Genomic DNA, 15,717 nt, shown 5'->3' on the forward strand with positions numbered 1-15,717 from the left:
CAAAATTCTAACCTTTCATTGAAGCAAGAGAATTGAAAGTGGGGCTAAATCACATTATGAAATAAATGTTTTTCTCCAAAACACGTTGGCCACAATTATTGGCACCCTTTTATTAAATACTTTTTGCAACCTCCTTTTGCCAAGATAACAGCTCTGAGTCTTCTCCTATAATGCCTGATGAGTTTGGAGAACACCTGACAAGAGATCAGAGACCATTCCTCCATACAGAATCTCTCCAGATCCTGCAGATTCCCAGATCCATGTTGGTGCTTCTTCTCTTCAGTTCAGCCCACTCATTTTCTATAGGGTTCAGGCCAGGGACTGGGATGGCCATTGCAGATCTTGGTTTTGTGCTCAGTGACCCATTTTTGTTTTGATTTTGATATTTGTTTTTGGATCACTGTCCTGTTGGAAGATCCAAACATGGCCCGTTATAAGATTTCTAGCACAGTCTGTTAGGTTTTGATTTTTTATCTGTTGGTATTTGATCCAATCCATGATGCCATGTATCTGAACAAGATGTCCTGGACCTCTGGCAGAAAATTAGGCCCACAGCAGTAAAGATACAGCAGAGTATTTCATTTTACACATGGGGTACTTTTTTATCCCTGTGTGCACCAAACCCATCTTAAGTGTTTGCTGCCAAAAAAGCTATTTTTTTGTTTCATCTGACCATAGAACCCGTCCCGTTTGAAGTGCTAGTAGTGTCAGGTACTTTTCAAACGTTCTATGGACAGAGGAACCAAAAAAATAGCTTTTTTGGCAGCAAACACTTAAGATGGGTTTGGTGCACACAGGGATAAAAAAGTACCCCATGTGTAAAATGAAATACTCTGCTGTATATTTACTGCTGTGGGCCTAATTTTCTGCCAGAGGTCCAGGACATCTTGTTCAGATACATGGCATCATGGATTGGATCAAATACCAACAGATAAAAAATCGAAACCTAACAGCCGGGGCTAGAAATCTTATAACGGGCCATGTTTGGATCTTCCAACAGGACAGTGATCCAAAAACAAATATCAAAATCAAAACAAAAATGGGTCACTGAGCACAAAACCAAGATCTGCAATGGCCATCCCAGTCCCTGGCCTGAACCCTATAGAAGATGAGTGGGCTGAACTGAAGAGAAGAAGCACCAACATGGATCTGGGAATCTGAAGGATCTGGAGAGATTCTGTGTGGAGGAATGGTCTCTGATCTCTTGTCAGGTGTTCTCCAAACTCATCAGGCATTATAGGAGAAGACTCAGAGCTGTTATCTTGGCAAAAGGAGGTTGCAAAAAGTATTTAATAAAAGGGTGCCAATAATTATGGTCAACATGTTTTGGAGAAAAACATTTATTTCATAATGTGATTTAGCCCCACTTTCAATTCTCTTGCTTCAATGAAAGGTTAGAATTTTGGCAATTTTTTGAATGAAAGATCAAAAGGATAAACAATGCAGATTTATTTTTTACAGCCAGTTTTGATCATATTTACCAGGGGTGCCAACAATTTTGGCCATGACTGTATATATTAAATTATAACATAGACACCAGGAAATAGCTATAAAGGTGGATCCAGAGGAGTTAAGCCTCTCTTACCTCATCTTCAATTCCAGTAACATCTAGTGTTATCATGCTCGAGCCAAACTGAATGCTGTCTTCATTTTTTAGAGTCCCACCAAAAGGAAGCGTGTTTTCATTATACGATCTCACAAACTTGAAGTCACTTGTGCGCGAGCCTGTGGTTAGATACGCGTCATAATTGTAAGAGCTGCGGAGAGTTCCTGCTCCATCCACCTCTGCATAGTTGGGAGGCAGATAGGCGCTGGGAACAGCAACTGCTCCATCAAACAACAGTCTGGGCTTTCTCCTGTGACAAAACTTCACTGCCAAGATCAGTATGATGAACGTCAGGAAGAAGGTGCACACGGAAACTAATGCAATGATCAAGTATGACGTTAATTTAGAGTTGCTGTCGTCATGAGTCATATCTTTAAGTTCAGGAACTTCAGAAAGGTTGTCAGAAATCAGTAAATTCACAGCACAGGTTGTAGACAGAGAGGGCTGACCGTTATCCTTCACTGAAATAACAAGGTTCTGCTTCATATTGTCAGATTCAGAAATGTCTCGTTGTGTTTTGATCTCTCCACTATGGAGACCAATGGAGAAAAGTCCCGGATCAGTAGATTTCAAGATCTGATAGGACAGCCATGCGTTCTGTCCAGAGTCAGCATCTACAGCGATCACCTTGGAGACCAGAGAGCCTGAGAGAGACGCTTTAGGGACCATTTCAGTCATTAAAGACTTTCCATCTGGAACAGGGTATAATATCTGTGGAGAGTTATCATTCTCATCTGTTATGAAGACTTTCACAGTCACGTTACTGCTGAGCGGAGGAGAACCATTGTCTCTGGCAACAACTTTGACACTGAAGTTTCTGAACTGCTCATAGTCAAATGATCTCACAGAATGAATCACCCCTGTATCTCCATTAACAGATAGAAATGAGGACACTGGGACCCCATTGACTTCACTGGGTACCAGAGAGTACAGTACAGTCCCGTTCTGTCTCCAGTCTGGGTCATTTGCACTGACAGAACAAACAGAAGTTCCTGGTTTGTTATTTTCACTTATATAAGCACTGTATGTCTGCTGCTCAAATACAGGAGGATTGTCATTCACATCTGAGACAAATAAATGAATTGTCATGGATGTGGATAATGGTGGAGATCCTCCATCTGTGGCTGTGATGGTAATGTTGTAATCAGATTCTTTCTCTCGGTCTAGAGCTTTTGTAGTTACTAGAGAGAAATAGTTTTTAACAGATGGGTTCAGTTTAAAAGGAACATTTTGCTGAACAGAGCAACGAATCTGTCGGTTTTCTCCTGAGTCTTTGTCTTGAACATTAATGATTCCCACTTCAGTGCCTGGCTCAGAGTTTTCAGGTATCGGGTTATTCAAAGATTTAAGGATGATTCTAGGTGGATTATCATTAACATCAGTTATATCTATGATAACTTTAGCAGTCGATGCCAATCCAGATGCATCTTTGGCTTGAATTCCAACTTCATAGTTCCTTTCATTTTCATAATCAATATCTCCAATCACCACAATTTGTCCAGTTGTTTTATCAATAGAAAACAATTTAGCAGTTTTCTCTGAAATTCTGCTGAATTCATACGTCACTTCCCCGTTTGGACCTTCATCAGCATCAGTGGCGCTCACTCTGATTATTTCTGTTCCTGAAGGAGTATTTTCAGCCAGAGTGACCTTATAAACAGGCTGACTAAATACTGGGACATTATCATTGGCATCTAGAACAGTGATGTGTATGACAGCAGTGCCAGATATCTGCGGTGAACCACCATCAGTGGCTGTGAGGATCATATCTATCTCCTTCTGCTGTTCACGATCCAGCTCCTTTTCCAACACGAGTTCTGCGTATTTCCCTCCATCTGCACTATCGTGAACATTTAAAACAAAATGCTTGTTTCTCTCTAGTGAATATCCATTGACCGCGTTATGTCCAATATCTGAGTCATGAGCCTCATCCAAACGGAATCGCTGCCCTTTAACTGCCGATTCTGTGATTTCAAAATGAATACGCTCATTTGCAAATCGTGGCGCATTGTCATTTATATCTTCAATATTCAGAATTATACGGTGTACTTCAAGAGGGTTTTCCAGGACGAGCTCATAACTGAGAATGCAGGACATTCGAGATCCACAAATCTCTTCTCGGTCTATTGTCTCTGCCACTATTAAATCACCAGTATTCAGATTAATATCACAATACCGTTTGCTGCTGTCCTCCGTGTCTATCCGAGCTTTACGAGCAGATAATTGTTTCACATCCACCCTGAGATCCTTGGCTATATTTCCAATCACATACTGGCGCTTCGTTTCTTCGGGAATATTGTAGCTCAGATCTGCACAGACGATTCTCAGAGGAAACAGAAGGAGAGCCACGAAACACGCAAAGAAAGGAACTGCAAATAATCTGTATTCCATTTTTGAAGGTTTGATGTTGCACCTGTCCTAAATATTTGACGGATGATATTCTAATAATTCAATTGGCATCGACGGACTGTTACTCCATTTTGTGCGGCGTTTATTCTACCAGACAGAGCTCATACTGCATACATTAAGTGTGGGAGGAGAGACGCATAAATATTGCACTCTTGGTGAATAGCGACACTGTGAGCATCTTTCCGTTCATTGCATCTTTCATGTATGAAATGACAACAGGGATCTACCAAGTGAATGGCATCGCGTATTAGTGTAAAATAATAATTTACATAAGAGGCAATATATTGGAAATTATCTTAAAAAGGTCTCGCATTCAGAAGAAAACGTAACAGACAGCGTTGTCGCTGTCCAGACATGTGGTGCTGAAACTGGAATTGTTTTATTCCTCACTTCAACCAAACTTAGTTCTGTAGTAGATTTAAACGTACATGTAGGCTCCACTATCGGCTTCAAAAGTATATGTTCAAACACTTTTACACCATCTACGCTAAAACTTACCTAATAACTAAGCTTGTTTTTAAACTAGAACAAAAACAGAAAAAAAAGAAGAAAAAAAATCTTAAATCTAGAAGAGATCAAATACACAAGTTTACTACCCAATGCCATGTTATTTCTTTCTAATAAAAAAATACCGCAATTAACATTAATGAAATATAATATGGAAAAAAATACAGATACATTTCTTTAAAATATAACTTTTTTCAGACCTGATGAATGCAGCGTTCAAGTATTGGTAAAGGTGTGCAGAAAGTATATATACATTTATGAGATCAGAAATTCGCGACCTACGTGATCTAAAGTATTTAAAAATAGCCACCATTATTTAAAAAAGGGGAAATATTATAGTAGTTTTATACAATGAAAGATGATGGCAGTTTTATATGTAAGACATAGTGAGGTCTAATATATTTCGCAAAATACTTTTACATTTTTAAACAGGAACCGCTCTAATAGAGTACGTGATGTTAATGCAAATATCAAAACAATTTAGCGGAGACAACATAAAATGCAAAAATAAAAAAAGGGTCGAAAAGAGTGAAGCTGCTCTTACCTCATCTTCAATTCCTGTAACATCTAGTGTTATCATGCTCGAGCCAAACTGAATGCTGTCTTCATTTTTTAGAGTCCCACCAAAAGGAAGCGTGTTTTCATTATACGATCTCACAAACTTGAAGTCACTTGTGCGCGAGCCTGTGGTTAGATACGCGTCATAATTGTAAGAGCTGGGGAGAGTTCCTGCTCCATCCACCTCTGCATAGTTGGGAGGCAGATAGGCGCTGGGAACAGCAACTGCTCCATCAAACAACAGTCTGGGCTTTCTCCTGTGACAAAACTTCACTGCCAAGATCAGTATGATGAACGTCAGGAAGAAGGTGCACACGGAAACTAATGCAATGATCAAGTATGACGTTACTTTAGAGTTGCTGTCGTCATAAGTCATATCTTTAAGTTCAGGAACTTCAGAAAGGTTGTCAGAAATCAGTAAATTCACAGCACAGGTTGTAGACAGAGAGGGCTGACCGTTATCCTTCACTGAAATAACAAGGTTCTGCTTCATATTGTCAGATTCAGAAATGTCTCGTTGTGTTTTGATCTCTCCACTATGGAGACCAATGGAGAAAAGTCCCGGATCAGTAGATTTCAAGATCTGATAGGACAGCCATGCGTTCTGTCCAGAGTCAGCATCTACAGCGATCACCTTGGAGACCAGAGAGCCTGAGAGAGACGCTTTAGGGACCATTTCAGTCATTACAGACTTTCCATCTGGAACAGGGTATAATATCTGTGGAGAGTTATCATTCTCATCTGTTATGAAGACTTTCACAGTCACGTTACTGCTGAGCGGAGGAGAACCATTGTCTCTGGCAACAACTTTGACACTGAAGTTTCTGAACTGCTCATAGTCAAATGATCTTACAGAATGAATCACCCCTGTATCTCCATTAACAGATAGAAATGAGGACACTGGGATCCCATTGACTTCACTGGGTACCAGAGAGTACAGTACAGTCCCGTTCTGTCTCCAGTCTGGGTCATTTGCACTGACAGAACAAACAGAAGTGCCTGGTTTGTTATTTTCACTTATATAAGCACTGTATGTCTGCTGCTCAAATACAGGAGGATTGTCATTCACATCTGAGACAAATAAATGAATTGCCATGGATGTGGATAATGGTGGAGATCCTCCATCTGTGGCTGTGATGGTAATGTTGAAATCAGATTCTTTCTCTCGGTCTAGAGCTTTTGTAGTTACTAGAGAGAAATAGTTTTTAACAGAAGGGTTCAGTTTGAAAGGAACATTTTGCTGAACAGAGCAACGAATCTGTCGGTTTTCTCCTGAGTCTTTGTCTTGAACATTAATGATTCCCACTTCAGTGCCTGGCTCAGAGTTTTCAGGTATCGGGTTATTCAAAGATTTAAGGATGATTCTAGGTGGATTATCATTAACATCAGTTATATCTATGATAACTTTAGCAGTCGATGCCAATCCAGAGGCATCTTTGGCTTGAATCCCCATTTCATACTTTTTGTCTTTTTCAAAATCAATTTCTCCAACCACAATAATTTGCCCAGTTGTCTTATCAATAGAAAATATTTTTGCAACTTTGTCTGAAATTCTGCTGAATTCATACGTCACTTCCCCGTTTGGACCTTCATCAGCATCAGTGGCGCTCACTCTGATTATTTCTGTTCCTGAAGGAGTATTTTCAGCCAGAGTGACCTTATAAACAGGCTGACTAAATACTGGGACATTATCATTGGCATCTAGAACAGTGATGTGTATGACAGCAGTGCCAGATCTCTGCGGTGAACCACCATCAGTGGCTGTGAGGATCATATCTATCTCCTTCTGCTGTTCACGATCCAGCTCCTTTTCCAACACGAGTTCTGCGTATTTCCCTCCATCTGCACTGTCGTGTATAGTCAATTTGAAATTTGTATTTCTCTCCAGTGTATAGCTATTGACTGCGTTGTGCTCGATATCTGAATCATGCGCTTCATCCAAACGGAATCGCTGGCCTTTATCTGCTGATTCTGTGATTTCAAAATTAATACGCTCATTTGGAAATCTTGGGGCATTGTCATTTATATCCTGAATTTGCAGAATTATACGGTGCACTTCAAGAGGGCTTTCCAGGACGAGATCATAACTGAGAATGCACGGAATTTGAGACCCACAAATCTCCTCTCGGTCTATTGTCTCTGCCACGATTAAATCACCAGTATTCAGATTAATATCACAATACCGTTTGCTGCTGTCCTCCGTTTCTATCCGAGCTTTACGAGCAGATAATTGTTTCACATCCATCCTGAGATCCTTGGCTATATTTCCAATCACATACTGGCGCTTCGTTTCTTCCGGAATATTGTAGCTCAGATCTGCACAGACGATTCTCAGAGGAAACAGAAGGAGAGCCACGATCCACGCAAAGAAAGGAACTGAAAATAACCTACATTCCATTTTTGAAGATTTGATTTTGCACCTGCCCAAAAGTAAAAAATCTTTGATGGATTTGACGGATAGAATAATTGTATCGTCTTCGACGGACGGACTGTTACTCCATTTTGTGCGGCGTTTATTCTACCAGACAGAGCTCATACTGCAAACATTAAGTGTGGGAGGAGAGACGCATCAGTCTGCACTCTTGGTGAATAGCGACACTGTGAGTATGTTTCTGTTCATTGCATCTTTATATTTAATCAAATGACAACAGTGAGTAAAATAGTATGTCTTTTGTTTTTCAACGCGTATTTTTGTAAAATACCAATTTACATACATCTAGTTATTGGAAAGGAACACAAAATGCCTCGCATTCAGAGAAAATGTCGCTGTTCATGCGTGTGGTTCTGAAACTTGATGACCTCAAAGACATTGGACAAGAAAGCACTTACGTAACTTTTAAATCATATTATACAAACGCGCAAATACGTTTTAAAAGAAAAGAGAGGCTAATCTTTTTTATTCACCGCTTCAAACAAACTTAGTTATTTAGTAAGATTTAACATATGTACATTGTATCAGCCTCAAAGTAAATTATTCAAACACTTGTAGACCATCTACGTTTTTTGGAATAAACTAAAGTTTTTAGAGAAGAACAACAATAAAATATAGCAATAAACTGTTAAACCTGGCAGAGATCAAATACACAACTTTACAATCCAATGCCATATATTTTTTTCAAAACACTTTTGATGACTGCTATAATAGAAAAACAAAAGCAATATGCAGATAAATTCCTCAAAAACTATGATAAATACAGCATTCAAGTACTGTTAAAGGTGTGTAGGAAGGCATTTGTGAGATCCAAAACTTTATGCACCATTTCAATAGTTTTCATCAGCAGTGGCAAAAACATTTGATAGATAAGATAATATGAAATTATTATTATTATTAAATTACCACCCAAGTATTTTCTTTAAACTGGAACCGCGTTAATGCAGTTGGGGATATTATTTCCCCAAATGTGTAATCGAAGGAGACACCATGAAATGTAATTATAAAAGAGTGTCCAGAGGACTGAAACCTCTCTTACCTCATCTTCATTTCCAGTAACATCTAGTGTTATCATGCTCGAGCCAAATTGAATGTTGTCTTCATTTTTTAGAGTCCCACCAAAAGGAAGCGTGTTTTCATTATACGATCTCACAAACTTGAAGTCACTTGTGCGCGAGCCTGTGGTTAGATACGCGTCATAATTATAAGAGCTGCGGAGAGTTCCTGCTCCATCCACCTCTGCATAGTTGGGAGGCAGATAGGCGCTGGGAACAGCAACTGCTCCATCAAACAACAGTCTGGGCTTTCTCCTGTGACAAAACTTAACTGCCAAGATCAGTATGATGAACGTCAGGAAGAAGGTGCACACGGAAACTAATGCAATGATCAAATATGACGTTAATTTAGAGTTGCTGTCCTCATAAGTCATATCTTTAAGTTCGGGAACTTCAGAAAGGTTGTCAGAAATCAGTAAATTCACAGCACAGGTTGTAGACAGAGAGGGCTGACCGTTATCCTTCACTGAAATAACAAGGTTCTGCTTCATATTGTCAGATTCAGAAATGTCTCGTTGTGTTTTGATCTCTCCACTATGGAGACCAATGGAGAAAAGTCCCGGATCAGTAGATTTCAAGATCTGATAGGACAGCCATGCGTTCTGTCCAGAGTCAGCATCTACAGCGATCACCTTGGAGACCAGAGAGCCCGAGAGAGACGCTTTAGGGACCATTTCGGTCATTAAAGACTTTCCATCTGGAACAGGGTATAATATCTGTGGAGAGTTATCATTCTCATCTGTTATGAAGACTTTCACAGTCACGTTACTGCTGAGCGGAGGAGAACCATTGTCTCTGGCAACAACTTTGACACTGAAGTTTCTGAACTGCTCATAGTCAAATAATCTTACAGAATGAATCACCCCTGTGTCTCCATTAACAGATAGAAATGAGGACACTGGGACCCCATTGACTTCACTGGGTACCAGAGAGTACAGTACAGTCCCGTTCTGTCTCCAGTCTGGGTCATTTGCACTGACAGAACAAACAGAAGTGCCTGGTTTGTTATTTTCACTTATATAAGAACTGTATGTTTGCTGCTCAAATACAGGAGGATTGTCATTCACATCTGAGACAAATAAATGAATTGTCATGGATGTGGATAATGGTGGAGATCCTCCATCTGTGGCTGTGATGGTAATGTTGTAATCAGATTCTTTCTCTCGGTCTAGAGCTTTTGTAGTTACTAGAGAGAAATAGTTTTTAACAGATGGGTTCAGTTTGAAAGGAACATTTTGCTGAACAGAGCAACGAATCTGTCGGTTTTCTCCTGAGTCTTTGTCTTGAACATTAATGATTCCCACTTCAGTGCCTGGCTCAGAGTTTTCAGGTATCGGGTTATTCAAAGATTTAAGGATGATTCTAGGTGGATTATCATTAACATCAGTTATATCTATGATAACTTTAGCAGTCGATGCCAATCCAGAGGCATCTTTGGCTTGAATCCCCATTTCATACTTTTTGTCTTTTTCAAAATCAATTTCTCCAACCACAATAATTTCCCCAGTTGTCTTATCAATAGAAAATATTTTTGCAACTTTGTCTGATATTTTGCTGAATTCATACGTCACTTCCCCGTTTGGACCTTCATCAGCATCAGTGGCGCTCACTCTGATTATTTCTGTTCCTGAAGGAGTATTTTCAGCCAGAGTGACCTTATAAACAGGCTGACTAAATACTGGGACATTATCATTGGCATCTAGAACAGTGATGTGTATGACAGCAGTGCCAGATCTCTGCGGTGAACCACCATCAGTGGCTGTGAGGATCATATCTATCTCCTTCTGCTGTTCACGATCCAGCTCCTTTTCCAACACGAGTTCTGCGTATTTCCCTCCATCTGCACTATCGTGTATAGTCAATATGAAATTTGTATTTCTCTCCAGTGTATAGCTATTGACTACGTTGTGCTCGATATCTGAATCATGCGCTTCATCCAAACGGAATCGCTGGCCTTTCACTGCTGATTCTCTAATTTCAAAATTAATACGCTCATTTGGAAATCTTGGGGCATTGTCATTTATATCCTGAATTTTTAGAATTATTCTGTGCACTTCAAGAGGATTTTCCAGGACGAGCTCATAACTGAGAATGCAGGGAATTTGAGACCCACAAATCTCCTCTCGGTCTATTGTCTCTGCCACGATAAAATCACCAGTATTCAGATTAATATCACAATACCGTTTGCTGCTGTCCTCCGTGTCTATCCGAGCTTTACGAGCAGATAATTGTTTCACATCCATCCTGAGATCCTTGGCTATATTTCCAATCACATACTGGCGCTTCGTTTCTTCCGGAATATTGTAGCTCAGATCTGCACAGACGATTCTCAGAGGAAACAGAAGGAGAGCCACGAAAAACGCAAAGAAAGGAACTGAAAATAATCTGTATTCCATGTTTGAAGATTTGATGTTGCACCTGCCCAGAAGTAAAAAAAATATTTGACGGATGATATTCGAATAATTATATCGTCTTCGACGGAGTGTTACTCCATTTTGTGCGGCGTTTATTCTACCAGACAGAGCTCATACTGTATATTAAGTGTGGGAGGAGAGACGCATCAGTCTGCACTCTTGGTGAATAGCGACACTGTGAGCATTTCTCTGTTAATTGCATTTTTTTATGTATGAAATGACAACAGGGATCAACCAAGTGAAGTCCTAAGGTTTTTCATATATCGTAAAATAATCATTTACATAAATATATAGGCAATATATTGGAAATTAACTAAAAAAGGTATCGCATTCAGAGGAAAAAGTACAACAGATAGTGTTGTCGCTGTCCAGGCTCGAAGTGCTGAAACTTTTTGTTTTTTATTATTCACCGCTTCAACCAAACTTAGTTCTGCTGTAGGTTTTAACACACATGCAGGCTCCACAGTACTATCGGCTTCAAAATGATAAATGTTCAAACACTTTTAGACCATATACGCTAAGACTTACCAAATAACTAGCTTGTTTTTTAAACTGAAACAAACACAGAAAACAAAGCAACAAAACTTAAATCTAGCAGAGATCAAATGCACAAGTTTACTAGCCAATGCCATGTTTTTTTTTTCTAATCAAAACAGAGCGCAATTCACATTAATAAAATAAAATAGGGGGGGGGGGGGGGGGGGACATTACAAGATTGTCATTTTCTTTAAAAACAGACCTTTTTTCAGAACTGATAAATGCATCATTCAAATATTGGTAAAGGTGTGCAGGAATACATTTATGAGATCAGAAATTCGCGACCTACACGATTTTAAGTATTTAAAAATAGCCTTCATCATTAAAAGAAGATAGACGAAAGTAGTTAGAGATGATAGGAATTGTATATGTAATACAGCGTGAGGTCTAATATGTTTCCCAAAATACTTTTATATTTTTAAACAGGAACCGCCCAAGTAAAGTAGGTGATATTAATGCAAATATCAATTAAAATTTTCAGCGGAGACAACGTAAAATACAAAAATAAAAAAGGGTCGAAAAGAGTGAAGCTGCTCTTACCTCATCTTCAATTCCTGTAACATCTAGTGGTATCATGCTCGAGCCAAACTGAACGTTTTCTTCCTTTTTTAGAGTCCCACCAAAAGGAAGCGTGTTTTCATTATACGATCTCACAAACTTGAAGTCACTTGTGCGCGAGCCTGTGGTTAGATACGCGTCATAATTGTAAGAGCTGGGGAGAGTTCCTGCTCCATCCACCTCTGCATAGTTGGGAGGCAGATAGGCGCTGGGAACAGCAACTGCTCCATCAAACAACAGTCTGGGCTTTCTCCTGTGACAAAACTTCACTGCCAAGATCAGTATGATGAACGTCAGGAAGAAGGTGCACACGGAAACTAATGCAATGATCAAGTATGACGTTAATTTAGAGTTGCTGTCCTCATAAGTCATATCTTTAAGTTCAGGAACTTCAGAAAGGTTGTCAGAAATCAGTAAATTCACAGCACAGGTTGTAGACAGAGAGGGCTGACCGTTATCCTTCACTGGAATAACAAGGTTCTGCTTCATATTGTCAGATTCAGAAATGTCTCGTTGTGTTTTGATCTCTCCACTATGGAGACCAATGGAGAAAAGTCCCGGATCAGTAGATTTCAAGATCTGATAGGACAGCCATGCGTTCTGTCCAGAGTCAGCATCTACAGCGATCACCTTGGAGACCAGAGAGCCCGAGAGAGACGCTTTAGGGACCATTTCAGTCATTACAGACTTTCCATCTGGAACAGGGTATAATATCTGTGGAGAGTTATCATTCTCATCTGTTATGAAGACTACTGCTGAGCGGAGGAGAACCATTGTCTCTGGCAACAACTTTGACACTGAAGTTTCTGAACTGCTCATAGTCGAATGATCTCACAGAATGAATCACCCCTGTATCTCCATTAACAGATAGAAATGAGGACACTGGGACCCCATTGACTTCACTGGGTACCAGAGAGTACAGTACAGTCCCGTTCTGTCTCCAGTCTGGGTCATTTGCACTGACAGAACAAACAGAAGTGCCTGGTTTGGTATTTTCACTTATATAAACAGCATAATTCTGTAACTCAAATGTAGGGGAGTTGTCGTTGATGTCTGAAACTTGTATGTTCAGAGTTATATTGGAGAATAAGGGGGGTGTACCTCCGTCCTTTGCTGTTATTGTCACATTATAATTTTCGAATTGTTCTCGATCAAGCGAACTAGTTGTGGTGATAATGAAATAAGACTTGATGTACGGCTGTAGTTGAAATGGCAGACTCTTCGAAATGGAACAAGTAACCAGGCTATTTTCACCTGAATCCTGGTCCTTTACGTTTATCACTGCGATCTCTGAAGCAGGTGGGATGTTTTCTGGGATTTGTGTTTTTAGAGACTTTACAGATATAACCGGCACGTTGTCATTGACATCATCTATTTCAATAACAACTTTACAGTGGCCTGTCTGACCTCCACCATCCTCCGCCTGCACTTCCATCTCGAACGAAGAGGCCTTCTCGTGGTCCAACTGTCCAGCAACAGATATTTCTCCATAATTTTCGTCAATTTTAAACAATTCTTTTGTGTTGTCGGATAGGTGATTGATATAATACGTTATTTGCCCATTTGCACCCTCATCCAAATCGGTTGCAGTGATTTTGATGACAGACGTTCCGAGTGCTGAATTTTCAGATAAACGAGTCTTGTACAAAGGCTGCGAAAACACTGGTGCATTATCATTCATGTCTAACACGCGCACTTCAATAACAACAGTTCCAGATTTAGGAGGATTTCCCCCATCGACAGCTGACAAAACCAAGGAATGCTCTCCTTTTGTCTCTCTATCCAGGCTGTTTTTCAAAACAATGTCCACATGCCTGTCTTTATTTGATTTTGTATCAAGGACAAAATGTTTGTTTTGACTGAGAATATATCTCTGAACTGAATTCGTTCCGACATCCAAATCCCGTGCGCGAGCTATTTGTAATTTGCTTCCTGTCGGTGCCGCTTCGCTTATCTCAAGTTTAATTGAATCTTTGGGGAAAATGGGAGGGTTGTCATTGATGTCCTGGACCTCCAAAACAACGTTGTGAAGCTCCAAAGGATTTTCAAGAATAAATTCAAAATTCATGAGACAGGGGGAGGTTGTACCGCATAGCATCTCTCGGTCGATTCGTTCCGAAACAAAAAGATTTTCAGAATCTAGGTCTACATCACAGTACCTTCTCTCCCCTTGATAATCCAAACGGGCTTTGCGAAACCTCAAGCGATTAGAATCCAAATTAAGCTCCTTACTTAGACTTCCAATAACATATTTTGTCTTGGTTTCCTCCGGCACAGAATAACGAACATCAGCAGTGGTAACGCAGAAGAGAAGCGACGTTATCCATAATCGCCATTTGGCCCAACACAATTTAGACGTTTTCGCCATGTTTTCTTGTATGTAATAAATTAAAAACTGGATAGCACTGCTATTTCGACAAATGACTGTTGTTAGAAAAATACCCGCACCAAATGGGTGTGTTCTTATGCCCCCCAAAAAGCAGAGTTAATCAACAGCGACACTGTGTGGTTCAGTTGAGCGTGTGAGGTTTCATTTATGGTGTGCAGACGCTTCATATTTACAGAGATGTGTCTGATAATGTGGGTTTTATTTACATTCTTACATGGCATATCAAATATAACCACGAAACATTACAGTAATAATAATGACTAATAAAGAAGAGATTCCTTCAAAACCCTCAATACAAACAAAATGTTTTATGCAAAAAAAAAGAAAAGAAAAGTTATCACACTGCAGATAAACCAACAGTAGAGTAGTATTATGATGACAACGTATTTAAAAGGGTTTTATATTTTAAATACAAATGCAAATACAAATTTAAATACATGTGAGCATTTATACTGGTCATTTATATCGTATATATATATTTTTAGAACTACATCAATGAATGTACATTGTTGTTGTAGTTGATACCAGCTACACATGCCACTAACGGACACTTATGTCTTTCAGCACCATGGACAGCCACCCCGTAGTCGCCGGACAAAACTGTCGGAAATGTGCTATTACGTGCGTATGATTGCATTTTATTTCAAAATGTATTCAGTACACAGCAATGGAATGTTAAACAAATATAAAAGATTGCACATTAGAGAAGACAATGATTGGTAAAAAGCTATTCTGTTGAACTGCACACATCCGGTATCCTTCGTAACAGTCAGCACACATCTGACGTATTAAATGATCCGAGTCCAATGCCTCCGCCTTTTTGTTTTATGTACAACGAGCAAACAAGAAAGAATAAGTCAGAATTTTGCTAAAGCATCATGATCAGAAAGATGACAGTTCCAAAGCACACACTATTTACCCTTCACCAAGTCTGCCAAATTGTATTGTTTTTCAAAGTATTCCCGTTCCAGTATTATAAAACATTTAAAACAATTCTCTTCAAATAATTTCCCAACCAAACATGCACACTTATAGCTAAATCATATTTGAACAAATCAACAAATTAAGGGCAGTTTGTTTCAGAAGAAGTTGTATTTTGTGCAGGTGTAACGTTCAGGTCCATAGCCTGAAAGTCTTAAAATAGAAAGCTCAGAGAAGTTACCATATGGCCTGCCACTAACATAAGCTTATCTTTGGGAACCAGATTTATGACAAATATCCAACTGGTAATAAAAAATGGGTCAGCACTTCGT

General features: G+C 39.5%; 2 protein-coding genes across 2 annotated transcripts in view; both read right to left on the reverse strand.

Annotated features, from left to right (window-relative positions):
• LOC306991353 (uncharacterized protein) overlaps positions 1 to 15,717 on the reverse strand; it is a 167,004-nt gene that overhangs the window by 131,072 nt on the left and 20,215 nt on the right. Inside the window, 2 exon segments of the mRNA XM_079599087.1 lie at positions 12,058 to 12,826; positions 12,828 to 14,341. Of these exon segments, the coding sequence (XP_079455213.1) occupies positions 12,058 to 12,826; positions 12,828 to 14,341 (2,283 nt within the window).
• LOC306991305 (protocadherin beta-7-like) lies at positions 4,575 to 11,043 on the reverse strand (the record flags this gene model as incomplete). The annotated part of the gene is made up of 3 exons (XM_079599036.1): positions 8,551 to 11,043; positions 5,067 to 7,109; positions 4,575 to 4,580 (listed from the first exon to the last, which is right to left on the reverse strand). Exons 1-3 carry the CDS (start codon positions 10,960 to 10,962, stop codon positions 4,575 to 4,577), a joined length of 4,461 nt encoding a protein of 1,486 aa, XP_079455162.1. The 5' UTR covers positions 10,963 to 11,043.

This window comes from Phoxinus phoxinus (assembly GCF_949152265.1).
Source record: "Phoxinus phoxinus genome assembly, chromosome: 23".
NCBI classification, from domain to species: Eukaryota; Metazoa; Chordata; class Actinopteri; order Cypriniformes; family Leuciscidae; genus Phoxinus; species Phoxinus phoxinus.